Source organism: Perkinsus marinus, assembly GCF_000006405.1.
Source record: "Perkinsus marinus ATCC 50983 genomic scaffold scf_1104296970858, whole genome shotgun sequence".
Lineage (NCBI taxonomy): Eukaryota > Perkinsozoa > Perkinsida > Perkinsidae > Perkinsus > Perkinsus marinus.
Genome location: NW_003202288.1, coordinates 221,730 through 249,612, shown reverse-complemented (window position 1 = coordinate 249,612; position 27,883 = coordinate 221,730). Strand labels below are relative to the sequence as shown.

Here is a 27,883-nt window from a genome sequence, read left to right as displayed (position 1 = left end):
AACTCATAACTTTTTATGCGATAATCCGTACGACGATGCAGTGCAACGGTCGTGAGTGGTGATTGGCCCACGTCTTTACTGACCATGGTTAGTAACCATTCGTTGCTAACATGCTACTTCCCCGCAGTGCGGGGCCCGCACATAAGACTCTGCTGAGTCAGTCGAGGCCTTCGTAAAGGCCGTCACCTGTAGTAGACCCGCAGCGTCAAGACCCACTATCAGAATCCACGGTTTCTTGCAGAGGAGGCGGTCCCAGAGAGTTTCAGTTCCCATCGTGAGGGTATGCTAGCGTTGAGATTACCAAAATTTATTTAATATTGGCAATGCGAAACAAAAGCGCTCGCCTGTCATCTCCGCACACTGACCGATCACAACCAAACTGCTTGATACTAACCCTCATTCAACGACCTCAACATTCATAACGTGACAAAGTCTTAAAATGGTGGGTGAAAAAGGTTATCATATGAATTTAGTTGAGACTCTCAACTTGAGAGGTCTGGGCATCCCAGCATAGAGGCGTCACGTCACATCTTGAAAATCTTGCGTTTCCTCTAACGACATTGGATTAGCGCTTGCGTGCAAAATCTGTGTTCTGACGTATGTACATACGCATGTCCACGCCTATCGACTCGAATTACGACATTGAACGCAACGCGGCGGGTGGTGATAATGTTCCCATTGATAAGCACTCGGACCAATCTGGCTTCATACCACCGGCTGGATGTGAGGGTGGGGATCCCGGTGACCTGACCTCGGGGATGTCTGAGACTCTCTATCTGCCGGGAAACAATCTCAACGGCTCTGACTTCTTCCCCACTCTCGAAGGACTCGATGATGAGGCCCCCTTTGAGAGAGCGAGAAAGATGGCTAAGATGAGCAGCACCGAAGAGTTCCCTTGTGGCCCTTCTATTGGTGACGATCTCGGTCCGAGTGACGCCGTTCCTGACACCTCTGTGATCGGGTCTAATGACAACTCTGCTCTGCTTATCAAGTTGCTCACCTCAACTGATGTTGACAGGGATCTCCCCTCAGAAGGCCTTGATCACAGTCAAGCCCTCTACTCGGCCTTGGTCGGTTTAGCAACAAGTGACAGTAGAAAATCTACTTTGGGACCATCAGACACCTCGAAGGCTTCTGCAGACTCTTCATCCCTCAGTCATCGCCCCCCAAAGCGTCCATTCCAGGGGCAACAACACAGTGGGCCTGCCCTTATCCTCGGCCCTGAACTCTTCTCTGCGGTCGTCTCACAGTCATCTGGTCCTACACCATTAGCTGCTGCGGTAACTACTCCTACTATAGGGCGATCTACGGGGAGGTCTCAGGCGAACAATGCTACGGGCAAGTTCGCTGGTGCACAGAACTTCCCGAATGATGATGCCAATGGTCCGGTGAGGGTGGTTCGTAGAGTTCATGGTTGGGTGACTATTCTTAGGAACGGAGGGCGACAGGCCACTGGGCCGTACCGTGAGACTGTTCATCAATGTGTTGAGGACCAGAAGGAGGTTCATCGACTACGAGCGGAGAGGGGTATGACGAACACTGAGGTGATGCAGCTCCTTGAGCAGATGAAGCATGTTACCGATCGACATCCCTCTACGCTGTTAATCAAGAAGCCCAAGAAACTGGATTATGCTGCTCCTATAGGGGTTAGACGTATGCACAAGGGTTACAGAGCTAGCGTACGAGTTAGAGGTAGAGAGGTATACGGCCCACTACGACAGGATGTTGCTGACGCTTCTTGTGATAGAGCTGAGATGATGAAGTATCGTCACGTAGTTGACGCCCCCGGCATGAGGGCATTCGTTAAGACCCTTAAAGAGCGTGTCTATCCACACCATGAGGATGTCTGTCAAGCTTCATCTAATGAACAAGTATCGTCGTCCTCCTCCAGTCAGTTAAACCACACTCAAAGTTTTATGCCTGTGCTGCATTCGGATGCCCAAGGGCCTATCTTACCTATCAGTTGAGAGTCCAGTTGAAGTATCTTCGCAATAATATATCTCGTTAGTATCGCCTAAGTCGCGATTCACTCGACGCAACGTATGTAATATTTACTCTGAGGGACTTTGCACCCTGTGGGAAGGTCCAGGGGTGTATGCTGGTCCGGATCTATCTTATTTTTCATTGCTACCCCGTAGTGGTATAATTTTATTCCCCATAATCATTATCAGTCGTAGAAAGTACTACCAGCTGTAGCAGGTTTCGCCGAAGAATCTTTTCGTAAGCAATGTCGACTTGTGTTCATATTAGTGAGAGGATGTCTACGAACATATGGATTGGAAATGTCTATTCAAAATTAAGTTGAGAGAAGGACCAAAGATCACTACACGAACGCAACAGCTAAGGTGAGGCTAATAACGACATGAGGAAGAGTGTTGGTAAGCTCCGAATTCATGTTGATTTTCACAGAATGTTAATTGCATAGTTCCTGAGTTTCTCGCAGAGTGTTAATGCTCAATCTCATTAATATCAGATGAATATTATGATTCGAAACAGCGTTGCTGTCAAGGTTTAGTCTATGGAGTGTCCAGTGAAGGGCCTTGCGACTACTTCAGCGGAAACCTGTGGGTGAGGATAATTCAGAAAGCATTTGCCTTACGTTGTGAGGACCATTCTCGTTCACTCTCTCGGCGACATGCTTGTTCGCTCAGGTTCGTCTAGACCGGTGGCATCGTGTTGTCCTGTGTTCCACTGAAGCCTCTGAAGGTGACCATTTTGTTAGTTGGTTGTGTTGATGGTCGATCCGATTTTCGAGGGGATGTCAACGATCAAGCATCATCGTGAGGTAAGGCGGGTTGTCCTCGGCCCAACCTCATCCATATCTTTTCAGGTGTAGGACTTTGTGAGGGATCTTTTGGGTTCGGGAGAGCTACATGCTCTCGGTCTCCAGGTGAGGGTCTGATTGAGCTTCCTAGTCCACTGCGAAACAATTCATGGTACCACACCTTCTGTAAATCGTCATGATGATATCTCTTAAAGGCTCACACCAGCCCAGTGGGAGAAGAAGCGTTCTCAACGGAGAGCTTAGTTCCCTCTACGCCATGATCGGTGTTCAGTACCCACATGAGTTCCTCAGCTTTTGTGGTGAATGTCACCATTAGCCAAACGTCCTAATGTCAACTTGGTGTCCGTCACTGCGGCACAAGTGTGGCTCGCTTTGCTTGATCTAACAGCTGTTGTTAGATCAAGCTGAAGATCGCCGACTTGTTGGATGACCAACAAGAGCCTATGAAACATTTCGGAAGGAATGGGCTCTCCCCTCCCTCGAGTGGCCTCGCTGCAACCTGTCCTAACCACCTCCCCATCATCAGATAACCTATCAGACAGGGATGCTTTTGAAGGGGTGTACTTGGCTGGAGGGAGCTGGTCGGGGCACTCGCCTGATGGAGGGGATATCGAATCATGTACATGGTCTTGATAAGGTATATTTCGTAGGTCTTGGGAGGGGCGGCTATGCCACAGGTATGCTAAGATATGCCTCCGTACATATGAGCAGATGAGTAGAGGTCTGTCGTAACGGTATGATGCTGTTCTTTGTTGGCCTCGCCGTCTATTTATTTTGAAGGCATATTTCTTAGCTCTTAGTGAGATCAATTCTGTCGGGAAGGGGCGGCTATGCCACAGGTATGCCAAGATATGCCTCAGTTGAATCAAATTCGCCGGAGTACGACCGAAGTGACTCCAATTCCGATGTGTGGGAATCATCTTCGCCGTTAGTAAGACCGATTCCACTCGAGAGTCCACCCGTAACTATTTATGAATTGAATTGAGGATATCAACTTTTGAGCGTGCATCAGTTCGCCCACGATGTCGATGCCTGACAATCGCATACCGCAGAAGGGCGGCGAGGAACGTGCTATCACGAGGTTGAAGCTAATGCACGCCCTTGGTGTGACCACTAGTACTGACGACGCGAAACCATTGAGGCCAGGCCCAGTATTTTTCCTTGACGAGACCGGACAGTTCGTGGTGAGTCTGCTTCGAACATCAACCCTTATTCGACGGAATATACTTCCGCTTGCAAGGTTCACATATGCGGAAGACACGTATGCCTCCGTCACGTCGATTCCAATACTGTGAACATCCTCTCCCCTCCTATCGAGGTTTCCCATAGAGCGATCACTGCTGTAGCTAAGAGCCTCGACTGTGGTATACTTGCCGTCGGTCAGCTGCTCACGAACGGCCAGGTGAAGACCTCAACTCATAGAGGACTTTCATAGTACAGCAATTCAGATGGCTGTAGGGCTCTACGATCCGACTGTCCCTGGCAACCACCCCCGAGCTGTCTTACTCCTCCCTGAGTCTACCAAGGCGAGCTCATACTGCCTCTGGATGGACTTCCCTTTAGTCTTCCCTTAGGAGAAAGAGGGAGGGAAAATCGTTTCGATCGGTTTGTCCAGCAATGGTGGTAGTCTGGTCGTCCTCACAAATGCCGGAGACCTCTTCCACGTTACTGAATGGGACAGCAAGAAAGGCAAAACTCAGAAGGTTGGCACTGGAGAGCTGGGATGTTCCATTGCTCCCGTCCCTGTAGAGTTCCGCCGCTCCTCGAAAGATCTCCATCGATACCAAGAATAGCAAACAGCTCAATGTCAGTGGTGAATTCAGCGACGTACCTCGCCACCAACGCAAAAAGAGCGATAACAGTCTTTAACAGGTCACCCTTTGTCCCGACGATTCCTCCTTGTTCTGCGTCGCTGGTCGGGATGGGTATAGATTCGTTCAGAGCGACTCTGAGGGCGTTCTGAAGGAGATTCCTCCTGTAGATGGTGTCGGCATAGGGCTGGGGAAATTTTCCGTGATCAGACCTCAGAAACAGAGGGGGATGCGCGCATCATTGACCATGCTTGGCTGTCGTCCTCTGCGGTATGCAATGGTCCTCACATCATCGCCGTCTCTGAAGGAGGGAGGTGGGGAGGAGACTTCCAGCGTTCACTGCATGGATCACAGCTCAGGTTGTTACTAGCCTCGCCCACTCTCACCTTCCAACTCCCCTGTCCTCTGCCAAACTTCTGCCCTCGAGCCGTCTGCTCCCTCACCGAAGGCTTCATCGTGGTCGGCAGTGGAGGGACGATTACTGTATGGGAGGAAGGTGGTCACCACCGGGAACAAGAGCCTCCCTATAAGTACCCAGTACGCTCCTCCAAAATCACCATAACTCTGTCTAGGCTCATACGCCGAGTCTCACTAGACCGACCTCAAGTCGTCCTGGAGTCCGTAGACCTATGCCGAAGTGGCGAATGGATGGTATTCGTTACTCACAGCCGGGAGATCCTGAGTGAGCCCCCCCAAGCATCCTGCTGACCTTGTACTAGCCCTCCAGCCCTCCCCTCTACCGCAGTATATGCAGTACCACATTGGCACCAAGACGGTCCTCCCCCCAAGCCCGTGGAGGCGATAGTCGTTTCTGGAGGTTTCCATTCGGAAGCGGTTACCGGTGAGAATTCAATCTCGAGGCCCGAGACCACTCCAAGCCCATCATAGGCCTGTCCGTATGCCTTCTACGAGAGGTGATGGTAACGGTATCGAGAGAAGACAGGACTCTTAGGATCTGGCGTGAGTGCTGCCGCTGTCCACGTACATGGCGACCCCCCTGCCAGGCCTCCCCTCACCCTACATGGTCTTCAGCCGGGCTTTCCTCACTGAGGAGCCTATTGACGTTGCGATCCATCCGGTCGGTGGTCTTATCATGGCAGTGGCTTTCACAGAGAAAGTCAGAATCCTAATGGTACCTCTCCTGTTCGCCTATGGAGGTCTCTGGACACCTCGACTCAGGTGGTAGACGAGGACCTCGTCGTCCTGAAGGAAGTTTTGATTACCGAAGCAGCGCCACTGGTGTGGAGTGCTGGTGGGCAGTACTTGGCTGTTGGGGATGTCGGAGGAGACACCAAACAGGTCATCATCATCATCATCATCATCATCATCATCATCATCATCATCAGCTCTTCGAACATCTCCCCATACCACACTCACCTCAGGTGGTAGTCTTTGGCATGCATCGCGGCTTGGCCAAGATTGCTACCCTCAGAGTTGGACCTTCGGAAGGCAGGGGTAGATTGTCCACGTTGAGCCCCTCCACATTCCTCTATATCACTCGCTCTTGGTACTTTAATTATCATGCTACTTTTAATCCATACCGCTCCTTCCATAACTTCTACGGCTTTAAATACATACCACTCCTTCCGTAACTTCTACCGCTTTAAATACATACCACTCCTTCCGTAACTTCTACTGCTTTAAATACATACCACTCCTTCCATAACTTCTACCGCTTTAAATACATACCACTCCTTCCGTAACTTCTACCGCTTTAAATACATACCACTCCTTCCGTAACTTCTACCGCTTTAAATACATACCACTCCTTCCGTAACTTCTACCGCTTTAAATACATACCACTCCTTCCGTAACTTCTACCGTTTAAATACATACCACTCCTTCCGTAACTTCTACCGCTTTAAATTCATACCACTCCTTCCGTAACTTTTACTACTTTAAATACATACCACTCCTTCCGTAACTTCTACTGCTTTGAATTCATACCACTCCTTCCGTAACTTTTACTACTTTAAATACATACCACTCCTTCCGTGACTTCTATTTCCTCAACAACCACCTCTGGATCCTCAATACCCCCACTCTACTCTCACCACCACCACCTCACCCCTCAGGCCGAATAAGCTGCCTTTCCCAAGGCAATCCAGGAGTATGTGGCCTCTCCTTCGACTCAGAAGATCGCCACCTGGCTGTTGCCTTCACCGATGCTGTCTCCTCGAGCTATGTAGGGACACTCTGGACCTCTCCCATCGATGCCTCTCGACAGGTCACCGAATGGGAATGCGCATCTTGGTCGCGTAAATGGGAGCACGTTTCCACTAACGGCTGTGTCTACACTTCCATGACCTACAGCCGGTGAGGAGGCTCCCTCCTGCTTCGGAGTTACCCCTTCGTGTAGGTCGGAGATAGTCGTAGGTGGTCTGATCACCACGCCAGGCCAAGGTGAGCATCCCGAGCTCCCGTTGAGTTGCCTCTGCATCATCAGGTCGATCCTATCGATACCAGGGAGTCCTCAGACGTCTTCTCAAGGGGGAAGTATCCATCAGTGACGGCGGTCTGTGCCAAGAACCTCCTCGTGGCAGATCGTTTACGAAGTCACCCCATGGGCCTCGACTGTGGACCTGCCCGGCGCCTTCTATCCGACCGCCCTAGCACATTGGGGTAAATCAATCTGCCGCGCCCCTCGCTATCACATCTGTTCAGACGGCAGCCCTGAGGGGTCACCTCCCCTGCTAGTGGGCACCTCCCAGGGCACTATCGACGTTATCAGTGGACCCCACTCGAGTTGTATCGATTCTTACAACGCTCACATTGGCCCAGTCAAAGCGCTAAATACGATGTCGGTATCCTCTCAGCTCATCTTCGCATTGCCTTCTTAGTCCTGGCGTCGGAGTGGTTACCATTGGCGATGATAGAGCTGTATTATTCTTCAGAGTTGGGGAGAGTAGCAGTGGTAGGTCTCGCCAGTAGCGAGCACTATTAGAGGAATAGATCCTCAGTTCGGGAGTTTCCTCACTGTAGATGTTTGTATACGAATTCGGAGACAGAAACGAACAAGAATTTCCCAAGACTTCCTCGGAATTTTCCACATTATCACCAATACACGTAGTTGACCATATGCGAATTCTTCCTAGTAGTAGTAGTAGTAGTAGTAGTAGTAGTAGTAGTAGTAGTAGTAGTAGTAGTAGTAGCGCCCTGCTGTTGTTCTTATTGTATCATCTTCTATTCTAATCTCAGCCTTACAACACAACCGATCGATTCGTTTCCCAAAGGACACTCTCACCATCAGTCGAGACCGCCTCACAGTAAGGAGGTGGTCACTGAGTGGTTGGTGATTTACTCGAGGAGTGGTAGGCGGGAGGAGATGATATAACAAAAGCCAACAAGATGATAGCCCAACTCGAGTGAGTCCTGTCTGTTGTCCACAACGACGAGGACTCTGCCGCTCCGCAGGAAGGAGCTTTCACAGACCATCGCTGCCATGACTACTCAGATGGAGGAGGAGGTGTCGAAGGCTAGGGACAGCGATCGGGCAGAGATAGAGGAACTCCGAGGACGGTATGCAGCACTGGAGGCAGCTGCTGATGCCAAGGTGGGGGAGGAGATGATGGTGCCCTCTGAGGGAGTGTGTCTGGCAGGAGAAGGATGCACTGAAGAGGATGAGGGCTATGCAGACGAGTCAAGTAGAGACGACTGAGCAGCTGGAAGGTGGCCAAAGGGAATTATTGTGAACACGTCGTGGTGAAACTATAACCTGATAAATGATGATGATGGCGAGTGTCTAGTTTGATCCTGTTCGACACTGCTACTGTCGCTACAAGATGTCCTAGACTCATTCCTCACTAGTAACAAGCACGACGTGGTTGTTGAATTCTTGTCAGCTCGTTATGAGAGGAAGCTAGCGGTGGGAGAGGCTCGGATAGAGGAGCTCGAGAGACGTCGACGCAGGGATATTGAGGAAAGCCAAATACAAGAAGTAAGGCGAGTTGTGATGATGATTTTTATTATTGGAGTTTCACCCGTTTTACGTGAAGTGGCGTAAAACTCCGTGAAGAACGCGATATTTGCGCCTCGTAATAGTTGTTAATATGTTTTCCACTAGTGTTTCTCATATCACTAGGGTGGTGAAACTCCATCATATTCGCTTTGGATTCTCTGATGGCACGTAGTTGGTGTGATACCATTCCTCGAGTACATCCTACTCCTTTCCTGATGAAGGTTCATCATACCACGATGAGTGAGATCTTACTTTTTATATTCATAATGACCGATTTTTCATTTCTTCTTTTTCACAAAAACTGAAATTTTTTCATTTTTTTCCCCATTCATTGACATGATTTTTTTGATAACAGTAGTTGATTAAATTATCACTAGGCTGAGCAGCGCGATCGGTCGAAGCGAGAGAAGAAAATTCTTCGAGAGCAGTTTCAAGCTCGTCTCAGGCGAGCCACAGAGGCCCATGAGGCCAGCCAGGAGTTGGCCGAAGATCTCAGGAAAAAGTAAGTAAAAAATAATGCGAATTTTGATACACTATGATATGGTGAGATATGAAACTATGTTGGAAATGGAGACGAATGAGAGAGAAATTGAAGTTAATAGAATCATCTGCGAGAAGGACGAGGAAATCAGAAAGCTCACCCAAGACGGTGAGTGAAGTCGACATCCCCGCTGAGTAGTGGTTCTTATAGCTGAGCAACGCCTTAAAGAGAAGGAGGACCTAGCTAAGGGTATACAGGCGATGCAGCAAGAGAAGCTGAGGTTGGCAAACGAGTCGGCCGAGGCCTCCAGCGTTATGGATGCTTATAAGATCAAGTTGGAGGAGCAATCGAGGAGGTGACTTGTCCAGTGTGGGGGGAATATATGCACATGGTCAACTACATGTGTCAACACTACATTTTGAGAAATTATGGTTGAATTTTTCATACTTCTACCCATGGATTTTCATAATATCGTGAGAGCTCAGTTGAAGAAAACCAAACATATATTTTCACATTGGGCTTGTTCTTCAGGGGGGGGGTCGGATAGGGACTAAAAACCTTGCCGTTCAGAATAGAAGCTTTGCAGCAGCAGAGTGGTGAGCACGTCCGAGGTCGGCGACAGATGGAGGAAGAGGTTCGGGCCTTACGTGAGAAGGTGGAGTCGGTGACTAAAGCAAGGACAGTTGTCGAGTACCGACTGCGTGAGGTGAGTCAAGACGCCTCTTGAGGAGCCGGCAGGAGGTATGGCAGATTAGCGAGTCGGTGGCCCCCAAGGACCAGGAGATCAAACAGCTCCGGAAGAGGCTGGTTGAGACGCAACAAGAACTAGAGGGACAGGTGGGGGAGGGGATGTCGAGTATTGTAGGGAAATGTCTCCTCTCTTTGTGTGTGTGGCGGAGTCATGTCCTCGTACGCCGATACGATTATACCATCTTGGGGTAGCGACGTAAGGTCAGCAGCTCAGCGGGTACGTTGTAGCAGATGATTAAATTAAACCATGGGTCCACGCTTAGAAGTTCTCGAAGACTATCGTGTGGAAAACGACTTTCATCACCTCTGGAGGTTTCTAGAACTTCTCTAGTAGTGTATGCTAGGGCTATACGTGGTTGTTGATAGTGATTGACGACTCGTGATTAATGATAATTCGTATCATTCACGTGCAATAGTATTCTCTCTAATGAGAGACGCTCATTATGGAGCTGGGAGCAGTGTATAGTCAGGCAAGGCTGTTGAGGAAGCTCGAGGATGATGTCGAGCAGAAGGCTCATCTTGCTGTTCACCATCGACAAGAAGTGGTGATGCTGAATGAGGCGATAGTGGAGGGGAAGAGTATATTTGGGCATCATCTGTATCTACCACGCGTGAACCTAAGATACGCTGTTGGAGCTGAAGAGAGAGCTTTCGGCAGTAGTGCATCATACGGATATGAAGGAGTGGCCTAAGCTCTTGAAGAGGATCTATCACCAGCATGTTGTCGGCGACGGTAGGGAAGGTCCTCAGACTAGGATAGATCATCATTTCGAACACTTCAGAGGAGACCCCAGTAAAGCGCAGTATCACAACTCGACAAGTGAGTGGTGACAGTGGGGGGACACTTCTATCACCTGATTGGCGTTCGGCAGACGAATATGATGAAGTCGGCACAGTCCACATCTGACCCTCGGGAGAATCTTGGCTCAGAGGAAGCTCAACGCCAAATGAAGGCGTTGGATAAGAGGGTGAGCACATGGGATGGTTTCGGACTTGTTCTGTATCTTGACGACCCTCGTGTAGATTGTTTTATATAAATACCACTTGATGAAATCGTTATCACGATTGTCTCCTGTGTCGTACATTGATATACAGGATTGCGATGTGTGAGTCAGTTGCACAGCCTCACTAGACAGTCTTCACGCGCTAATGCAGCCAGCAGACGGGACCTTAGTCGTCGAGCTACTGAGAACGCAACCCTACTGAATGAAATCAACGGCAATCGTGTTCGGAATAAGAATCTCGAGGATAAAGTGAGGCCGCCTCGATGAGCTTTTTGTGGGCCGTCCTATAGTCCCCATCAGGTTAAACTGCTCGAATTGGAATTGCGGGATCTTCGTGGGAAGTATCAACAGGCTCAGGGAAGGAATAGAGAGAAAACTAATACGGAAACTTCCTTAGGTGAGAAGAAAGGTAAGTGGTGTCGTGGGTGAATCCTCTGAGAGGGAGGGAGATCTATATCCTCAGCAGATCTTTCGAGTAGTAAAAAGGACCGGCGGGTCCATAGTTTGAGGAGCCGACAGGAAAATGAGGAGAAAGATAAACTACGACACATGGTTGAACAGCAGACAGACTTCATCCGCATGCAAAGGTTGGAAGTGAAGATGTTGCAGGAAAAGGTAACAGATGACGCTCGCTGGTCATGGAAGTTACCTTCCATGAACCTCGAATAGTTCGTTCAACAGTGGTGATCGGGCCTGTTCCGTCCCAGGTAGAGTCGCTATCGAAGAGGAAAGAAGTGGAGAGAGCGTCATCATGAGTCTATCGTCATGTCTCATGTTTTGTCACTACCTTATTTTCTGCTTGTGTTACCATAGTGCCGAGTAGAATTCCACACAAGATTCCCAAACTCAACTTTCCACACGCGGCTTTGCTCGAATGTTTAGTGGGAGATCACATATACTTGCATACGTTTGTCATTCTTGATACGAGAAATAGTATGGAGGCTCAAGCACATGGACTTTCCTAAGTAGCCCCTCGTGTGTTCATCAATGATGTGCCCGCTACTCGTATAACACAATAGAGATATTAAAAAATGAATAAAAGGAGCCGATAATGAACATACTCTTTCATACGACTGAATATGACGTAACAACAATTCAATGCTCATCAGCCCCATCCTCAGTGGCACCTTTCAAAGTCAACGTTGCATCTTCAACAGAGGCCCTTCCCTGTTGAATCTTACTAGACTGCTGCTGACTCTCAGTGCTTCTCGGGGATCTCGCCGTCCTACTGGCCGCCTCAATAAAATTAAACGGCATAATACGCTGAGCATGGTGGCCTCCAAAGACCTGCCCTACCATAGGGGTTCTCTCATCATCATCGTCATCATCCGGATCATAGTTGTCATCTATCGATATCCTCATAGTATGGGAAGCCATACCGAATTCAGCACCCATATCGTCCTCGACGCTCCCGTAACTCAGCGATTGACTCCTATCATGATGAATTCGCTGAGGAGCCGGAGTAAAGGGTAAAGTCGCGAAGTCAATACCGCGAAAGAAGGGATGAGCCTTTAACTCGCCCAGATTCCTAAAGCCCAATCGCTCGGCCGGATCTGATACCAGTAACTTGCTGATGAGATCCCGTGCCTCCTCAGAGACATCCTCAGGCATATCATACTGAGTCGCGAGGATCATTTGGAAGGTCTGATCCTCTGAACCCGACTGAAAGGGCGAATACCCCACAACCATTTGATAGACGATACACCCCAAAGCCCATAGGTCCGAGGCGAACCCTGCTACGGCTGAGTCGCTGAGCATCTCTGGTGACACGTATTGGGCTGTCCCCACGAAGGTGTTCATACGTCTCAGCTGCATATCATCATCACTATGCGTAGTCGACGAGACTGACTTCGTGTCACCACTAGAGGCACTCCTCTCACACTGTAGAGCCAAACTTGGTGACGTAGCCTGAGAGCCACTTAATGACCAACATCACTAACGACTATAGCAGTACTTTAGCAACATCGAAATCCACTAGTTTCAAATGCCCTTTACTAATGAGAATATTATCGGGCTTCAAATCGCGATGTGCCAAACCCTTTGATCGCAACTGTACAAGCATGTTTACAATTTCCGCTGTATAAAACCGCGCCAGGTCGTCGGGGACGCGTCCCCATCTGCCAATCTCCTCAGCAAGATCCCCTCCTTCACAATACTCAAGCGCAAAATAGAGCCAAGTTCGATCCTGACAGAAAATGCAACATGCCGGGATCGAACCTGTGCCTCCTCCTACCACCACCCACCTGGAACGTGAAAAACAACTTTACTATGTTATCACAATCTCTCAACTTAGTGAGAGTGTCTCTTTCATTCAGTACTTGTGCTGTTTTATTCAACTAAAGCAAACACCAATACCCCATCACGAACATAGCATTACCCACCCTTTCCAAGGTCTTCTTATCAAGTATCTTCAATGCATATTCGTCTCCTGTGAGCTTATCCCGTACATGCACCACTTGGGCGAAGGCTCCAACACCGAGGAGCGAGCCGAACTCGAAGTCAGAACGACTATAATGCCTCATATAACATACACGCCTTCAACAACAGGGGTAATCAGGGGAATTAACACAAGTAGAAGAGCCGACAGAGGAAACGGTAGGAATATCGTTTTTTACGGTAAGTTAGAGATATGGGTTGATCGCAATAATACCTTTTTTAACCTGAACATGCACTCGATGGTATTTATTTGTTTTTGAGGAGGAGTACCTGTTCGTAAGTCTTGGTATAAGTAGAGTCATCCTTAGGCTGTATCACCAAGACTACGGAGGCGGCCCTCTTAGTCTGGCAGGCAGTACCTAAATACCCCATCCAGGGATCGAACCCACGACCTTTGGATTACCCAACGCTTGTCTTGAGGGTACGTATGCATAAGGGATACCATTCTTCTCACAATAAGCCGGCACATGAGCAATAACATCCACAGGGTAAACATCAGCAGCCAATAGTATCATACCCTTCTGACCTGATCATCATCATGCTAATACCATCAATCCCCCAACTACCCTTCCTTATGGCCTTCAGGACCTCCGGTACGCCTCTCCGTAAACACTTAGTCGTAGCAGCTAAAGAGGACATATACAACAACAATCCCCTAGTAGTAGTATTTACTACCCTTCTTCACAAGCTTCATAGCACGAGCATTCAACTTGCCTCCCATAAGAGGGTCAGCAATTGGTGATACGTAAAGGGTAGTAGTAGCAGTGGGGGCCTCCGTGTCGGACATTACTACCAGAACACTACAACAACCACAGCTCTTCATCAACCGAATTTTCCCAGATGAATATCCCCCAAAATCTTCGCAGTGCGAAGATTCCACAGTCGGTGTGGAAAAATATGCACATGGTCAACTACATGTGATGGTGATGATATGAAAATTTCTTGTTGGTTCCTGTGAAGACTTCTACCGGAACTCATCTACTTCTATAATTAGTGGGGAAACTTCCGAGCTCAGCTGAGGAGGGAAGCGAACATACATTACTACTCCAACACTTTTCAAAGCCTCATAACAAACCCCCATAAGCAGCTGAAAATACGTCCGACTCGATTTCCAACATGTCTCGAGGAAAGCCCCACAAGCCTAGTATAAACACGACCATACCAGAAGTGATAGAAAGCAACGTTTTGGCGGTGGGTATAATCGTTGGTAATATCTCGGGGGTAAAACGTTGGTCGGTAGCGGTTCCGAATCTCTACAGGTAGGGATTGATGGCCAGGATCCCCTTGTGGACCTGACGGGGGAATTTCGTGGCGCGCGGTAAAATGGAGGAATACCTGTTCGTAAGTCTTGGTATAAGTAGAGTCATCCTTAGGCTGTATCACCAATACTACGGAGGCCGCCCTCTTAGTCTGGCAGGCAGTACCTAAATACCCCATCCAGGGATCGAACCCACGACCTTTGGATTACCCAACGCTTGTCTTGATGGTACGTATGCATAAGGGATACCATTCTTCTCACAATAGGCCGGCACATGAGCAATAACATCCACAGGGTAAACATCAGCAGCCAATAGTATCATACCCTTCTGACCTGATCATCATCATCATAATACTAATACCATCAATCCCCCAACTACCCTTCCTTATGGCCTTCAGGACCTCCGGTACGCCCCTCCGTAAAGACTTAGTCGTAGCAGCTAAAGAGGACATATACAACAACAATTCCCTAGTAGTAGTATTTACTACCCTTCTTCACAAGCTTCATAGCACGAGCATTCAACTTGCCTCCCATAAGAGGGTCAGCAATTGGCGATACGTAAAGGGTAGTAGTAGCAGTGGGGGCCTCTGTGTCGGACATAACACCACGAGATCAATGTACTGCAGCAAACGATCCTCCCAGGTTCGAATCCCCCCAAGGACAACAACAGAAAACAAACCAAAGCACTCCCATCAAAGCTGACACCAGCGCAGAAACCCCAGCCTGAGGGACCCTACCAACAGTGATAGCATACTACAGGAAAAAAAGGAATTTAGGAATTTTCCAGGAGAATACAGAGTAAAATAATTACACAGAGAGAAGTTCACAGCTTCGAAGTAGCGAGAAAATTTTCAATATCGTCCTTAACACTTTTCGCTTCCGCCATAGCCTTTTTACAAACCTGAAAAGTCGTTTTGAGCTTTATGCAACTTTCACGACCACAATTTTTCCACCCACTTTGTTATCGTGAGCCGCCTCATGAGCCTCAGTATAGCTACTCCCAATAATACGCGCCCCCCTAGCATCGTCCCGGGACTTGGCCGTTTCACACGACTAAGAGGATAGCAATTTAGAACTTGTCAGCAACACGACGACTTCAACTCACCCTAGCGATCGCTTGATTCGTCTCCGCATACCACCGCAACAGTGCTGGTATATTCAGAGGGTCATGGCACTCAGCCAGAAGAATCTGACAATAATACACTAACCTCATTTGACAATCTCGCTCGCCCGACATCTTTCGAGAGACAAGACGGCCATAGCTACGCTGCTCTGGAGACAGTCAGGATTGAACGAAAGAACTTTCCTCGGAAGAGTATACCGAAATCACTGAGTTATATAGAAAAAACTCGGACACGACATTGCAGAAATGACCTAAATGCACGAAATGCATGTAAACTACATGATAGCGGAAGACAGTTCCGCGATCCTATATAGGAGACGATGAAGAGACAAGACCATGGGGTAATATCGACGATATCCGTGAATTTTTAACGCACGATTATGTCGGCATAACTACATCGTTAATTGTGCGAAGTAATACTACAGCCACATTACCTTGCATTCATGTGCCCACTGCAGGTCCTTTAACTCAGCCTGCGAGACTTCATCTCGAAAGGCGCATGCAGTAAGGTCTTCATATAGAGGACTTAGGTCCACTACAGGAGGGGACTTCAGGTATGCCAATATACTCGAAACCTATCCTAGGTAGTTACTCTCAACAACTAGAGAGAGAAGGAAACTCTACCGCCTTAGCTGCATTTCCAGGCGTCCTCAGCAGCTCATCATCATCAGCATGTAACGCCAACCTCCTCCATAAACCTCTAATTGCATACCTAAACAGAAGAGCCCACTGGCAAAAGCGCGCGCCCGCCGCTGGGTTAGTAATGACAGTCGAGAATTATATTACCATTGAAGGAATGTTGAATAGGTTTTGATGGCTGTGAGTCGAGCCGAGTCATTCATCCAGTTCTTGCCCAAGATGGCGATCTGTTTATCTGAACGACAAATATCTCCGATACCACAACTCCCTGAACTCTCCCATCATTCCAACAAGTACCACCATGGCCATCCATACGAAATACCAATGAAAAACCATGAAATTCCATAACTATCCCTTCTAAGCGATCCCGTCTAACCTAGACAGTGTTGGAGTAGGAATATATGTTCGCTTTCTTCAGCTGAGCCCAGGAGTTTCCTCACTAATTATAGAATTTCACATACAAATTCTGATGAAAATTAACAAAAACCAATAACAATTTTCTCTCAGAGGTTTCACCTCGTCACCATGTACATGACCATGTGCTTTATATTTTCCCACCAGTATAAACTGCTCGGCCCCTCGCGTCCCTCAGACGGGCATCCTTAGGATCCACAGCCTTCAAAGCATCACGAGCCTTGACGACTCTATCCATTATCTCTGGTCGGAACACTGAATATTGATACCTGAATGAAATCCCCATGCACAACCACTAACATCAAGGTAATTCCTTACATAACCCCATCTTTAGGAAGATTCCCCTGCCGGGATTCGAACTTGGCTTCATTTCGGAACAGCGAATACATATTGTCGCTGAGCATCCATCCTGGTGTAACCTCATTGATAGCAGGAGAAAGACCGGAGATGTGCTCCGTTGACTCGTTCACCAGACTAAATGGTAACTAAACCCAATCATACCACATTTCCTCCACATCCTACATCCACCTACCCCTATCGCTTGCGGCAAACAGCTGACTCCAGTAGCAATAAGAGAATAAGGCGCATCCACCAGGTTAAAAGGGTACTTTATATTCGACGCCAATCCGAAGAATGTCCCTTCCCCAGGCCAATTCTCCTGGTCCGGGGCCTTGCCCGTATGATTAGACCCCACGTTGGCGCCATACCCCACATTTCCTCTACCGGCTGGCCAGAAGCATGCAATCAGCAAGGCTTGGTGATGGAAGCCAACGAAAGGTCCTATTAGCGATGCAGTCACCTCTCCCTGAGAAAAAAATACGTTAAAAATAATAACCCCAAAATCCCATACCACACCTCGGCCACTCCTGAACATGGTCCTATGATAGAATCAAAAACCTTTCCGTGTCGTTCAACATGTACCGTAGGGCACAGTACTGAGCCCTCGACCATACCAAAAGATACCACGCTCGCAGCTAAAAGATTCAAAGTAGGCCCAATTTCGCCCTATGCCCACCACTACCCTTCTGGAGAATAGCAGTACTAAGGCTGCAGTTTTCAACATTATTCTCCTCGAGTAAAGCACTGTCTTGGATCTTAGAATTCACTGCTCGCGCCTTGCGACCTATATAACTACCCTTTATAGAACAGCACGATAACACCTGGCAACCACATAGTACACAACTACCCAACTAGGCTCATCCCTACCACTGCATTCTCGTCCACAATCGTCCGACCCTTTCCACAAGCCTCGACCGCAGCAACATAATCGTTCACTGCCTTATGATAACCATGCGCTAGTTTTCTATCAGAGGCCACCTATAGAGTACATACCCACAACAAGGTCATCATCCTCCTCCAACACACCTTAGCCGCTATCTCGATCGAGAGCTCAGCAAATTGGCGTGTCTCCCTACTACCAGTCTCCTCTGCCAGAGGCAAGGTATGGCCATTACCATACCTACAGCAGTCGGATTGTGAGGGCCCTTCAATGACCCCACAACGTATAAGGGCCGCTCCTGAGGTGAGGAGTGACACTAATGATGGTTGGAGTGGTAGTAGTAGTACTACCTTTCCGGACAACAGTACTAGCAACAAGGCCGCAGTCCTTTATCAGAGTACCAGCCTCTACTACTACATCCTGTAGTACGCTATTGGTGACGCCACACGGTAGCTGATGACGATTATAGTCACTGAGAGTAACCTACACGTAGAGCCTCAGAGCCTAACCCCCCGAAGACCACTACCCACCTTAGAACCTTCTACCACACCAATCTCAACTCGTCCTTGAAATGCACAGTTCCTTATCATCTTCACAGCCAATGGCTCTTCCCCTATAACCATGACCTCCTGCCAGTCTTCAGAACTACACCCAGACGCCTCCAATCCTTCTATCTGACCACAGACGACGACCAACATCATCATCATCTACCCCAAAGCCAACAGTACCTACCTCCTCTACAGTGAGTGGCCTCAGCCTCCGGGGAGTGTTAGCCTCTCTCAACGCTACCAAGAAGGGCGATCTAGTTATACACTTCCTTACGAAGTCCTCAGGTGTTGGTACGCTACTGAATGACGCTGCTCTAGTCCTAGATAATGACGACGACATGCTCAATAAGCTGGTGACAAACAACCAAAATTAGCGACGAAGACTGTAGACAGAACTTGGTGTGAGAACCAAGATAACTCTCTTGCTATCTTGCTCTCTCTCGTAGTGGTTCACTATCATTCAATACCACTCAGTTCTCATACACTCACTATGATGATTCTTGCATTCTTTATATCCTGTATATCTCTCACTCGCCCAAGTGAAACGGATAGATGCGTTTCACGGCATACTGCACCCCACACACTACGACTATCGTGGTTATTAATCTGTTATCATTCACTCATTATGGCTTCGGGTTCATCAAACGGATCAGGATCACCACAGAGCTACAACATATTGGGGTCTGTCTGCCGAGAAGCACTACTGCGACATCATGGCTCTATTGGTGATGCCTTGGTTCATATTGAATGCGGAGAAGGAGATTACAGGCTCGTCTTGAGAGACTGTGTAGCGACCATTGCCGTTGATGTAAATCCAACAACCGACCCTACACAGGCTTCGGTCGAGGGAACAACATCTGGCACTGACGGTCAGGGCCCAGCCACTGACAGTGGTCAGCAAAGCCAAGCTACTGAAGCAGTCTCCTCAGCGAGTCACACTTCCCTTCGAGCATCCTTCGACGCCTGCGTTGACTGTTGCGTGACCATTGCTGATGACCACCTTCTGTCGTGTGACCTTCCACCATGGGTGAAACCATGCGCTCAGTGGATTGTTCGCTGCCTGATGGATATCATTGTCGATAAACTAGGTTTGCCCACTCTGTCGAGAGACGATGATGGTCTACCTTCTCGTGCTGATCTGAAAAAACTCATTGCAACCTCTCGGACGCCTCTATCTGCTCCGCCGCCCATTCAACTGGTGGGTTCACGGACGACATCGGTTGCTGCTGGTATCTCGACATCAGTTCTACCTCCCCGAATGGAACAACAAGTTCCGAGTGGAAGAGCATCTTCAAGATCGTGCACGGGTTTGCATGTCCCTCATCTACAAACGGGATCACCAACTGTGCTGTCCTCATCGAATGCTTCGACCATCGGTTTGCGACCTCTCTATGTCAAGGATGATTGTTCTGTCGTTTCTGCTGACTATGCACACAAACAAGCTTCTTCTCTCCTTGGAAAACCACTTCCTGATGAGTTCATCCTCAACATCACTAACGTGGGTTCTTATGCCAGATGGCGAGCTACCATATGCTCTGCCATCGACCACTTCGAATGCAGCCGACAAGTCTCTGCTGTTATTGTTCTTCGCTGTCTACGCGAACCACTAAGGTCTCGGGTCAGGAAGAAGGTTCCTATCAGTGTGGCTAGAGAAGAAGGTCATGTAGCTATTATCAAAGTTTTGGATGTCTCTAATATGACCCGTTTGGAGATGCGAGCCATTGACCAACAGTGGCGTACTCTTCAGCAACGCCCTCAGGAAGCTATCCCTGCTTTCGCTGAGCGTGTTGAGGACGTGGCCCATATCAAGGAGACCCTTACTGGTATCCCCATCAGCAATGCCGAGATGAGTGAACGACTGGCCGATGGTCTCACTGATGCAGACTCCATTATGGCTAAGAGTGTGGTGGATCCCCTACTCCGACTGCCATACGAGGAGTTCAAACAGTCAATGTTGAGCTTCCTGGAATCCAAGAACGGTCACAACCAGCTCATTCCCTCGAGCATCCAACGACAGTCTCAACAACATCAACCACAACTTCAAGGAGGTCTTGTCACTCGTCCTGATGCCAATCAGAAGACCATGAACGCCAAAGTCCACTCCGCTGCTGCTGTAGAGCTTGGTCTCGATAGCAATGCTTGCATTCGATGTGGTCTGAAAGGTCATCATGCCAGTTCCTGCACTACTGGTAGTATCCATCGCCAACATGAACGTTGTGGTCGCTGTGGTAAACTCACGGTCGGTGATGCTGGTAAAAACCATAGGTGCAACCGTTCTCAACTACAATGCTCTCGTTGCAAGAAGGCTGGACACCTATCCGGCGTATGCCGACGAGGTCTATCTGGTGGCAAGCCATCCAATACTTCAAGGAAGGGTAATGGTAGCGCAGAGACAACGTGTTCACTGGTATCCCTGGGTGACGACTGTGAGGACGACAGTTCTGGTCTGCACGTGGTAGAGACCCACACGGCCAAGGCAGTCATCTCAAAGGACCCACAGGCATCATGTTTGAGTGCCACCACACGTTTCGTCAACTCCCTGCCCCAGGATCCTACTATCGAGATCCGTGTCGGTACTGCTAAGAGATATTGCCCACTGGTCGGCTTGGTCGACAGCGGAGCCAATATATCTCTGATCAACTCATCCACAATAAGTTTCCTCAGTCGCAATGGCCTCATCGAGCCGAGCAGCTCTATTGTACTCCCAAGCCCAATCTCTATCAAGTTTGGCGACGGGAAGCTCCTTTCGAGCAGCACTCTTGTCACACTTCACTGCTCTTTCAACGACGCTCAGCTCTCCCGTCTCCCTCTACAGTTTCTGGTGGTATCGGGCTGTCAGCCCCCTTGCATCCTGGGAAGAAATCTCTTCTCAGATCTGGGAATCCGTATGGTGAGCGATCATGGCATTCAGATCAATGGTCTATCTACTCCGTCATCCAATGGTGCTGAGAGTATGACGAACTCCATGGTCGATCGTGCTGGTCACTGTGCTCGCAGCTCTGCCATCAGAGATCACTATCCTGAGGAATGCACTCCTCTTATCGACGTTGTCCAGGACCCTAGCTCCCCAGGGAAGAAGATCATCAAGGTCCACTTTGAAGCTCTGGAACATGCCGTCGTGGAACCTTTCCGTGAAGCTCCGAGAGGACGGGCTCCGGTGGACAATGCCATCATCTTCCTTCGTCTTGAGGACATGGCCAAGAGGGGACAGGTTGAGAAAGTTCGGCCCGAGGACTGTCCCATCATCTGCGAGATCTGCCTTGTGGACAAAGCTGACGGTGTTGTTACGGCTCCGAGAAGTGCCAGCTCTCCTGATGTTCATCAGCGCTTCCGTGTCACAGTTGACTGCAGACCCATTAACAGACTTCGACTTGTCTACGACTCGCAGCAACGATTCATCTATACGGCTACTCCATGCGATGGCATCAAGGAGGTTGAGAGATCTAAATTGGCCAAGCAGTTCCTAACCACGGCTCTGCTACAAATCCAAGACATCCCCAAGCAACGTACGGTATCCTTCGGTCGATTAGATCTTCAACACGCATTCTATAGTCTCCATCTAAGTGAGAAGCTCTCAAGATTCTTCGCTGTTGCCGCCAAGGATCCGTCATCTCATCGAGTTCAGCATTACCGCTTCACCACTTTGGTCCAAGGATGGAAGTTCAGCAGTCTACTCTTCGGCCTTGGTACTCTCAAGATCGTCACTGAGTTCATTCAACCAGCTCTTGACAAGGGTGGCATTGACGTTACAGTAGTCTGCTACCAAGATGACCTCTTATTCTGTGGTAGTAGTGATGCCGATATAGTCAAAGCTATGACCATCGCCAAGGAGATACTAACCAACCTCAACTTCCACATCAACGATAAGAAGCAAGAAGGCCCAGTCTCTATCATCGACTTCTGTGGTCTACGCCTCTCATCGCACGGGGTAACACCATCGCCATCACGCACGGTACTCAGTGACGCTGCCATCGACAACGCTCTACAAGTGTTCATCAAGGGGTTGCCGTTCCATCCCAAGAACAAGAAGTCTAAGCGTCGTAAGCTTCCTGTGCGAGAGTACCGTACGGCTTGGCTGCGAAGTTGGACTGGTGTGGCTAACTACATGAGAGGATGGCTCACTCCTCGGATACTCACTGCTACTGACGTACTCCAACATGCTCTAAAAGATTTCGGCGACCACAACATCGACACCGATGACCCTCGTTTGGTCGAGCACATCGAACGGGTGCCGAACGCCTTTCGCGAGGTCATGGGATTCTACATGTCGGGAGTACCCTGTATGAGTCTGTATAGTGAGAGTGACGCCAACCATATCGCCACTATTCTCATCTCCGATGGTAACCAACATTCATGGAGTGGTATCGTCCTGCGAGTAGTTGCACAGGATCCGAGTCATAACGTTGACGACCATCCACTCCTACTGGGTTCTCCGTCTCTGAGTGAGCTACTGGGATGCGAAAGACCTCTCTCAGTGCTACCGGTGAAGATCTTCGGTGGTCGTTTCTCAAAGTTGGAGTCGACTCTGTCCAGCACAACACGTGAAAGGATGGCCCTTTTATTGCTACTAGAGGCTGCTAAGACACTACTACTACCACCGGTCTATTCTATTACCGACAATGCCAACTGTACTAAAGAGTGGTGTAACTTCGACCAACTCAACTATGGTTCGTGGCATTCTAGGTATATGATCTTCCAGTCCTACGTCGATGGTGTGCTGTGGGTGTCGAGAGATCATCCTCTGCCAAGTCTCTGCGATACCATGGCGCGATGTATCGAGGACGGCCAACATTTCAAGCATCCGACCATTATACCCACACATCAAGGCCACTCTGCTACCAACTACTTTGACCACTTTCATGACGATGTTGCACAAGATCCTGCTAGCTGTCACTGCTGTACTACCTTTGCAGCCACAGTCACGGATCCTCTGTCGTCTCTACCTGTTCCTTCTCTACTGCACCGTTGCTTCACAGCTTGGAAGACTGGTACTGACTTTCCTCTGCAATGCTCTATCCCTCTCGAACCAGAACTCGCTCGTACCTGGCTCAAGGCAGCCCAGGACTCTGATGCACACTGCGAGAAGCTACGAACCCTGATTGGCAGAGGTCTCTCGAAATTCCGCATTGACGATAACGGTTTGCTGAGGATTCGGGATAAATATGTGCTTCCCAGGCGATATGGTCAGTCCCTTGCCCTACACGTCCACCACTCTTATGGTCACTGTGGCGTCAAGCAGACTCTTAAGATCATCTGTCGTGACTTCTTCTGCCTCCGCATCGCTCATACGGTGCAACGGGTTGTTGGTAAATGCTACTGTCAGTATGTACGTGCTCGACGTGGTCCTCTACTACCTATCATCTCATCATTACGCGACTCTATTGGGGTCAGCGATGTGTGGTACATTGATACCGTGGGACCTCTTCCCCCAAGCACCCTACATAACTCGAAGTATGTGCTCTCTATTATGGATGCGGCCAGTAGATATGTCATGTTCCTAGCGGTCTCATCGATCACTTCAAAGGCCATCACTGATACTATCGACAATCAGGTGTTCAGCTTGATAGGATCACCACGATGCTTCGTTGCCGATAATGGTGCATCCTTTCAATCAGTGCACTTTCGTGGTTGGGCTGCGTCTTGGGGTATCCAAGTGAGGTATGTTCCAGTCTACTCGCCCAATCGCAATGGAGCTTTGGAGAGGCAACACGGGGTACTGAAGCAAGTTCTAAAAGCCATGTGCAAGGGCAATACTGATCGTTGGCCTTCCTTTCTTCCTCTTGCTCAAAAGCGCTGCAACAATCGCCTCCTCGATGATGGTTGTGAGTATACTCCTCAACAACTCTTTATGGGTTCTTCCGATGCCAGTTCGCTCGGTCGACGGTTCGAGGACATCTCCGATACTATCACTGCTGATACAGTCAAGTTCGAAGCTAAGCGTCGATTCTCTCGCCGTGAGGCTATGATCAAGGAGGTTCATGATGCTATGGAAGAAGCTGAGGCTAAGGTTATGCTGAAGTTTGGTGATCGCCAGTCGCGTCGCCGCACTTTTGCTGTTGGGCAGAAAGTACTCAAGTGGACCGACAACAAGTCCAATGGTGTGCTTCAACCTAACTGGACAGGCCCTCTTACTATCAAGGACGTTCTCGGTACTGCGACTTATCGTCTCAGCGATGACTCTGTCCAAGCCGACCGAAACCTCTGTCTATACCATCAATGAAGTCAACTAATATTAATATTCTCCACTTCACTACGTATATTTAGGGGGGGAGATATGTGAGAACCAAGATAACTCTCTTGCTATCTTGCTCTCTCTCGTAGTGGTTCACTATCATTCAATACCACTCAGTTCTCATACACTCACTATGATGATTCTTGCATTCTTTATATCCTGTATATCTCTCACTCGCCCAAGTGAAACGGATAGATGCGTTTCACGGCATACTGCACCCCACACACTACGACTATCGTGGTTATTAATCTGTTATCATTCACTCATTATGGCTTCGGGTTCATCAAACGGATCAGGATCACCACAGAGCTACAACATTGGCCATAATCGATCACCAGGGCGCGCGCTACTCCACAATGAACCCAACACTAGCCGTACAGAAGAAAGTCGATATTGTTGATAACAACTATTATTCACTTCTCCCCTTGAGATCCAGCAGACTCAGCAGCAATGATTTTCTCAACTTTATCCACCTTATCTTGCATAGTCTGGTGTTTGTCTATTCGAGTACCAAATCTCATACTAGAGCTCACTCTAGGGCAACCTAAAGCACCAGTAGATGCAAAAACCATTAGTAACGCCTCACCCATCCCATGCAGCACTTCATGAGCTGCCTTAACAGCCGCCATAACATCCGACCACTGCCCTTCGATATTAGTGCCATAGCCATGTAGTGTAGTAGTTACCCCCGGATGGCCCCTGAGGGCCTATACAACCACCACAGTGTGATACCGATGAGCCTACCTTAGAACTTTTTCAACTTCACTGACGTACTTGGAAACACTGGTGCCAACTCCCATGGGAACTATACAAACATCAGCCAACACCTATACAAAAATTCAACTTCATTTTTAATGTTGTGCTCACCCATTCGTTGCCAGCATCCCCCCACGGTTTCGGACCCTTCGCTTCACTCGTAGAGAAATGTCGCATGTAGTTAGGAGCGACTCCGATGAGACGGACGGCCGGGGTGTGACGAGCCACAAGATTTAACACTGTTGGTAGAACACCACGCCGACCAGCACCAGCAGCAGCAGTTGCCATTTTAAAGATCGATCTATATAGAAGCTTCAATAACTTCCATCACGAAACAGAACGGGAGAATCAACGTACCGTAGACCTCTATTCTAGCCACCAAGGAGACACACCCTGTGTCCCCAAAACCGTCACGCGCCACGAAATTATGTGGGGAGGAGTCGTACCCATCAGCACAATTAGAGACAATCTATCCCTACCACTCCATGAACTACAACGCCACAGTCTCATCAGCTCCCTATAGTATCCTATACCATATCATATCCTCCAACAGAAAGGCATGCCTAATCAGCCTAGGCTTCACATACTCCAACCCCTCGCACTACCCACAATGTTGTAAGGGTTTAGGGCGTGCGCCCTCTCTAGTAGTATGCAGCCACCACATAGCGGGACTTAGAGCATGATTACTTCGAGGAAGCTATAGTTTGTCACTAACTGTAGCCATCCAGCTCAAGTTTCCCTACTTCTCCTCTGCCTCGCGTTAGCCAATATCGGCGCCGTCCTCCTCATCGCATTACCCACAATGTGTATTCCCCGAGATTACAGTTTCTGAGAAATCGTGTCCACTTCCTGGCTTCCCATTGAGAGATTATCAACGTATATAAAATATAATTCTATACGCTCTGATCCTAGGAATATATACATGTTTTCATCATTTCATATTTATACAACTGTTGACATATATAAGGCAGATCTGATAAAATGGAGTTTCACCCTAGTGATATGAAAAACACTGGTGGAAAATATATTTCGCGACTACTGCATATCACCGCGAATATCGCGCTTTTCACAGAGTTTTACGACGCCACTTCACGTAAAATGGGTGAAACTCCAACAAACACTAGCTTCAGGTTTATATATAATAACAACAATGTGAATCCTTCTATTAACACTTCCAACACTACAACAACACTTATATCAAGAAATGGTTTCCTCACCGATACTACTTCTAAGATCATCTACCCAACAACGTTAATGCCCTATAACAGAGTGCTCCATTTTAATAGTAGTCTCTCTTCCTGCTCTCCCTATAATCACCATAGGAAGCCGATCGAGACCTCCTGTTACCCCCTCTATTATAACCACTATCCCTACGATCTCTCGAACCGCTACCCCACCAGTCACCTCCTCTACGGCCACCATAATAACTGTCACCCCTCCCATAATAACTGTCACCACCACGACCACCACCATAGTACGACGAGCCGCCACCCCTGTCATTGTACCCCCCTCGCGAGCCTCCATACGAGTAATCATCATCATACCCTCCTCTACCGTACTCAAATTGTCGTAGAAGCTCTTCAATCTGCCATAAAACACGTTGTTGTTCAGCTCACACATAAAGCCAATAACCCACCTGGCGTATAGCCCTCTCCCTATTGGCCTGACTATACCCAAACACCAACAGCCTTTCATCGCTCTTATCCTCATTATATGCCATGAAACAGAACGTGCTGGTGTCCTCTTCGACACGCCTCAGTTCTTGACCACGATTACCAGCCAACTGCGAGCGTAGCTCCCTCTTCACTTCAACTCTATCCCAGTCATCTCTTCCCCTACAATAAAAGCCAACCATACCACACCTCCCCCACATCGTCCTCCTACCTCAAGTCTCTACTACCAAGACTAACAGGTCCATGCCTTTGTGCCGTCAACCACTTCAAGTACTTACGGCACCTCTCCCTCTGCGCCTCAGTGCCAGCCATGAAGCACCACTGGCCCACATACTCCAATATACACCCAGAAGCAGCGGCCAACTTCTTCCTAGTAGTTCCTCGCTTACCCAAAGCATAGGAGAGATCATCCGATGAGAGATACAGCCTGATCATCATCTCTACCTATTCCCAATATCGAGCCCAAAAGCCCACCTGTCAGTAGCGAAGCCCTTCACGTCCTTATGGCGCTTCTCCGTGCAGCCATCTGTGAACCATCCAGGGTTCTTAGTTTCAACCGACGACATCACCTAGGGGCGGTAACGAAGTGGGAAAGGAATGGTCAGTAGTAGACACACCTTCAGTAGGGCTCCACGACGGCTTCGTTGAGCTCCGAATATGGTGAGTTTCTCGGTACCTGTAAAAAAGCACGTACCGGGAATCGAACCAGGGACCTTCCGATTGTTAACCACCTGTTGCATCCTTCATAGCAGCCTTGTCTCTCTTGTCCTTAGCCTTATCCATAAAGAACATGAGG

General features: G+C 48.6%; 10 protein-coding genes across 10 annotated transcripts; 4 read left to right on the top strand and 6 right to left on the bottom strand.

Moving 5' to 3' along the window:
* Window positions 1-611: 611 nt before the first annotated feature.
* Window positions 612-2,222, top strand: Pmar_PMAR024543 (hypothetical protein; the record flags this gene model as incomplete). Its single annotated transcript, XM_002767302.1, has 1 exon — window positions 612-2,222. One exon carries the CDS (start codon window positions 612-614, stop codon window positions 1,965-1,967), a length of 1,356 nt encoding a protein of 451 aa, XP_002767348.1. The 3' UTR covers window positions 1,968-2,222.
* Window positions 2,223-3,813: 1,591 nt separating this feature from the next.
* Window positions 3,814-7,965, top strand: Pmar_PMAR024542 (hypothetical protein; the record flags this gene model as incomplete). The annotated part of the gene is made up of 11 exons (XM_002767301.1): window positions 3,814-3,969; window positions 4,026-4,187; window positions 4,360-4,488; window positions 4,807-4,910; window positions 5,169-5,278; window positions 5,601-5,713; window positions 5,776-5,895; window positions 6,824-6,912; window positions 6,956-6,999; window positions 7,795-7,862; window positions 7,912-7,965. The coding sequence occupies 11 exons, from the start codon at window positions 3,814-3,816 to the stop codon at window positions 7,963-7,965; spliced, it is 1,149 nt and encodes a 382-aa protein (XP_002767347.1).
* A 73-nt stretch (window positions 7,966-8,038) lies between these two features.
* Pmar_PMAR024541 (DNA double-strand break repair Rad50 ATPase, putative) lies at window positions 8,039-11,544 on the top strand (the record flags this gene model as incomplete). Its single annotated transcript, XM_002767300.1, has 16 exons — window positions 8,039-8,149; window positions 8,196-8,265; window positions 8,439-8,533; window positions 8,932-9,056; window positions 9,103-9,203; window positions 9,246-9,390; window positions 9,606-9,741; window positions 9,786-9,872; window positions 10,256-10,364; window positions 10,444-10,518; window positions 10,568-10,605; window positions 10,658-10,753; window positions 10,901-11,038; window positions 11,090-11,198; window positions 11,253-11,404; window positions 11,497-11,544. 16 exons carry the CDS (start codon window positions 8,039-8,041, stop codon window positions 11,542-11,544), a joined length of 1,635 nt encoding a protein of 544 aa, XP_002767346.1.
* A 337-nt stretch (window positions 11,545-11,881) lies between these two features.
* Window positions 11,882-13,311, bottom strand: Pmar_PMAR024540 (protein kinase, putative; the record flags this gene model as incomplete). The annotated part of the gene is made up of 5 exons (XM_002767299.1): window positions 11,882-11,916; window positions 11,971-12,697; window positions 12,744-12,974; window positions 13,033-13,125; window positions 13,171-13,311. The coding sequence occupies 5 exons, from the start codon at window positions 13,309-13,311 to the stop codon at window positions 11,885-11,887; spliced, it is 1,224 nt and encodes a 407-aa protein (XP_002767345.1). The 3' UTR covers window positions 11,882-11,884.
* Window positions 13,312-13,471: 160 nt separating this feature from the next.
* On the bottom strand, window positions 13,472-14,012 carry Pmar_PMAR024539 (conserved hypothetical protein; the record flags this gene model as incomplete). Its single annotated transcript, XM_002767298.1, has 4 exons — window positions 13,472-13,584; window positions 13,629-13,751; window positions 13,792-13,851; window positions 13,901-14,012. The coding sequence occupies 4 exons, from the start codon at window positions 14,010-14,012 to the stop codon at window positions 13,472-13,474; spliced, it is 408 nt and encodes a 135-aa protein (XP_002767344.1).
* A 394-nt stretch (window positions 14,013-14,406) lies between these two features.
* On the bottom strand, window positions 14,407-15,110 carry Pmar_PMAR024538 (conserved hypothetical protein). The gene is made up of 5 exons (XM_002767297.1): window positions 14,972-15,110; window positions 14,863-14,922; window positions 14,694-14,816; window positions 14,561-14,649; window positions 14,407-14,517 (listed from the first exon to the last, which is right to left on the bottom strand). The coding sequence occupies exons 1-5, from the start codon at window positions 15,081-15,083 to the stop codon at window positions 14,479-14,481; spliced, it is 423 nt and encodes a 140-aa protein (XP_002767343.1). The 5' UTR covers window positions 15,084-15,110; the 3' UTR covers window positions 14,407-14,478.
* Window positions 15,111-15,190: 80 nt separating this feature from the next.
* Window positions 15,191-18,766, bottom strand: Pmar_PMAR024537 (conserved hypothetical protein; the record flags this gene model as incomplete). Its single annotated transcript, XM_002767296.1, has 16 exons — window positions 15,191-15,384; window positions 15,441-15,536; window positions 15,589-15,672; window positions 16,041-16,181; window positions 16,231-16,318; window positions 16,393-16,480; window positions 16,804-16,928; window positions 16,978-17,144; window positions 17,192-17,464; window positions 17,515-17,633; window positions 17,681-17,819; window positions 17,866-17,976; window positions 18,025-18,176; window positions 18,229-18,361; window positions 18,409-18,552; window positions 18,611-18,766. 16 exons carry the CDS (start codon window positions 18,764-18,766, stop codon window positions 15,307-15,309), a joined length of 2,094 nt encoding a protein of 697 aa, XP_002767342.1. The 3' UTR covers window positions 15,191-15,306.
* A 1,356-nt stretch (window positions 18,767-20,122) lies between these two features.
* Pmar_PMAR024536 (gag/pol/env polyprotein, putative) lies at window positions 20,123-24,894 on the top strand (the record flags this gene model as incomplete). Its single annotated transcript, XM_002767295.1, has 1 exon — window positions 20,123-24,894. The coding sequence occupies one exon, from the start codon at window positions 20,123-20,125 to the stop codon at window positions 24,644-24,646; it is 4,524 nt and encodes a 1,507-aa protein (XP_002767341.1). The 3' UTR covers window positions 24,647-24,894.
* A 177-nt stretch (window positions 24,895-25,071) lies between these two features.
* Window positions 25,072-25,702, bottom strand: Pmar_PMAR024535 (conserved hypothetical protein; the record flags this gene model as incomplete). The annotated part of the gene is made up of 4 exons (XM_002767294.1): window positions 25,072-25,202; window positions 25,245-25,357; window positions 25,403-25,485; window positions 25,526-25,702. 4 exons carry the CDS (start codon window positions 25,700-25,702, stop codon window positions 25,072-25,074), a joined length of 504 nt encoding a protein of 167 aa, XP_002767340.1.
* A 960-nt stretch (window positions 25,703-26,662) lies between these two features.
* Window positions 26,663-27,879, bottom strand: Pmar_PMAR024534 (hypothetical protein; the record flags this gene model as incomplete). Its single annotated transcript, XM_002767293.1, has 6 exons — window positions 26,663-26,999; window positions 27,051-27,249; window positions 27,299-27,514; window positions 27,562-27,656; window positions 27,705-27,763; window positions 27,819-27,879. 6 exons carry the CDS (start codon window positions 27,877-27,879, stop codon window positions 26,694-26,696), a joined length of 936 nt encoding a protein of 311 aa, XP_002767339.1. The 3' UTR covers window positions 26,663-26,693.
* Between the last annotated feature and the right edge of the window lie 4 nt (window positions 27,880-27,883).

Bases quoted from the DNA above. Each gene is read 5' to 3' on its own strand.
- Pmar_PMAR024538 (XM_002767297.1), bottom strand. From the start codon at position 15,083: ATGTCCGACACAGAGGCCCCCACTGCTACTACTACCCTTTACGTATCG. The intron at 14,923-14,971 runs GTAGTAAATACT...TGTCCTCTTTAG, and splicing joins TATGAAGCTTGTGAAGAAGG to CTGCTACGACTAAGTCTTTA. The intron at 14,817-14,862 runs GTAGTTGGGGGA...GATGATGATCAG, and splicing joins CCTGAAGGCCATAAGGAAGG to GTCAGAAGGGTATGATACTA.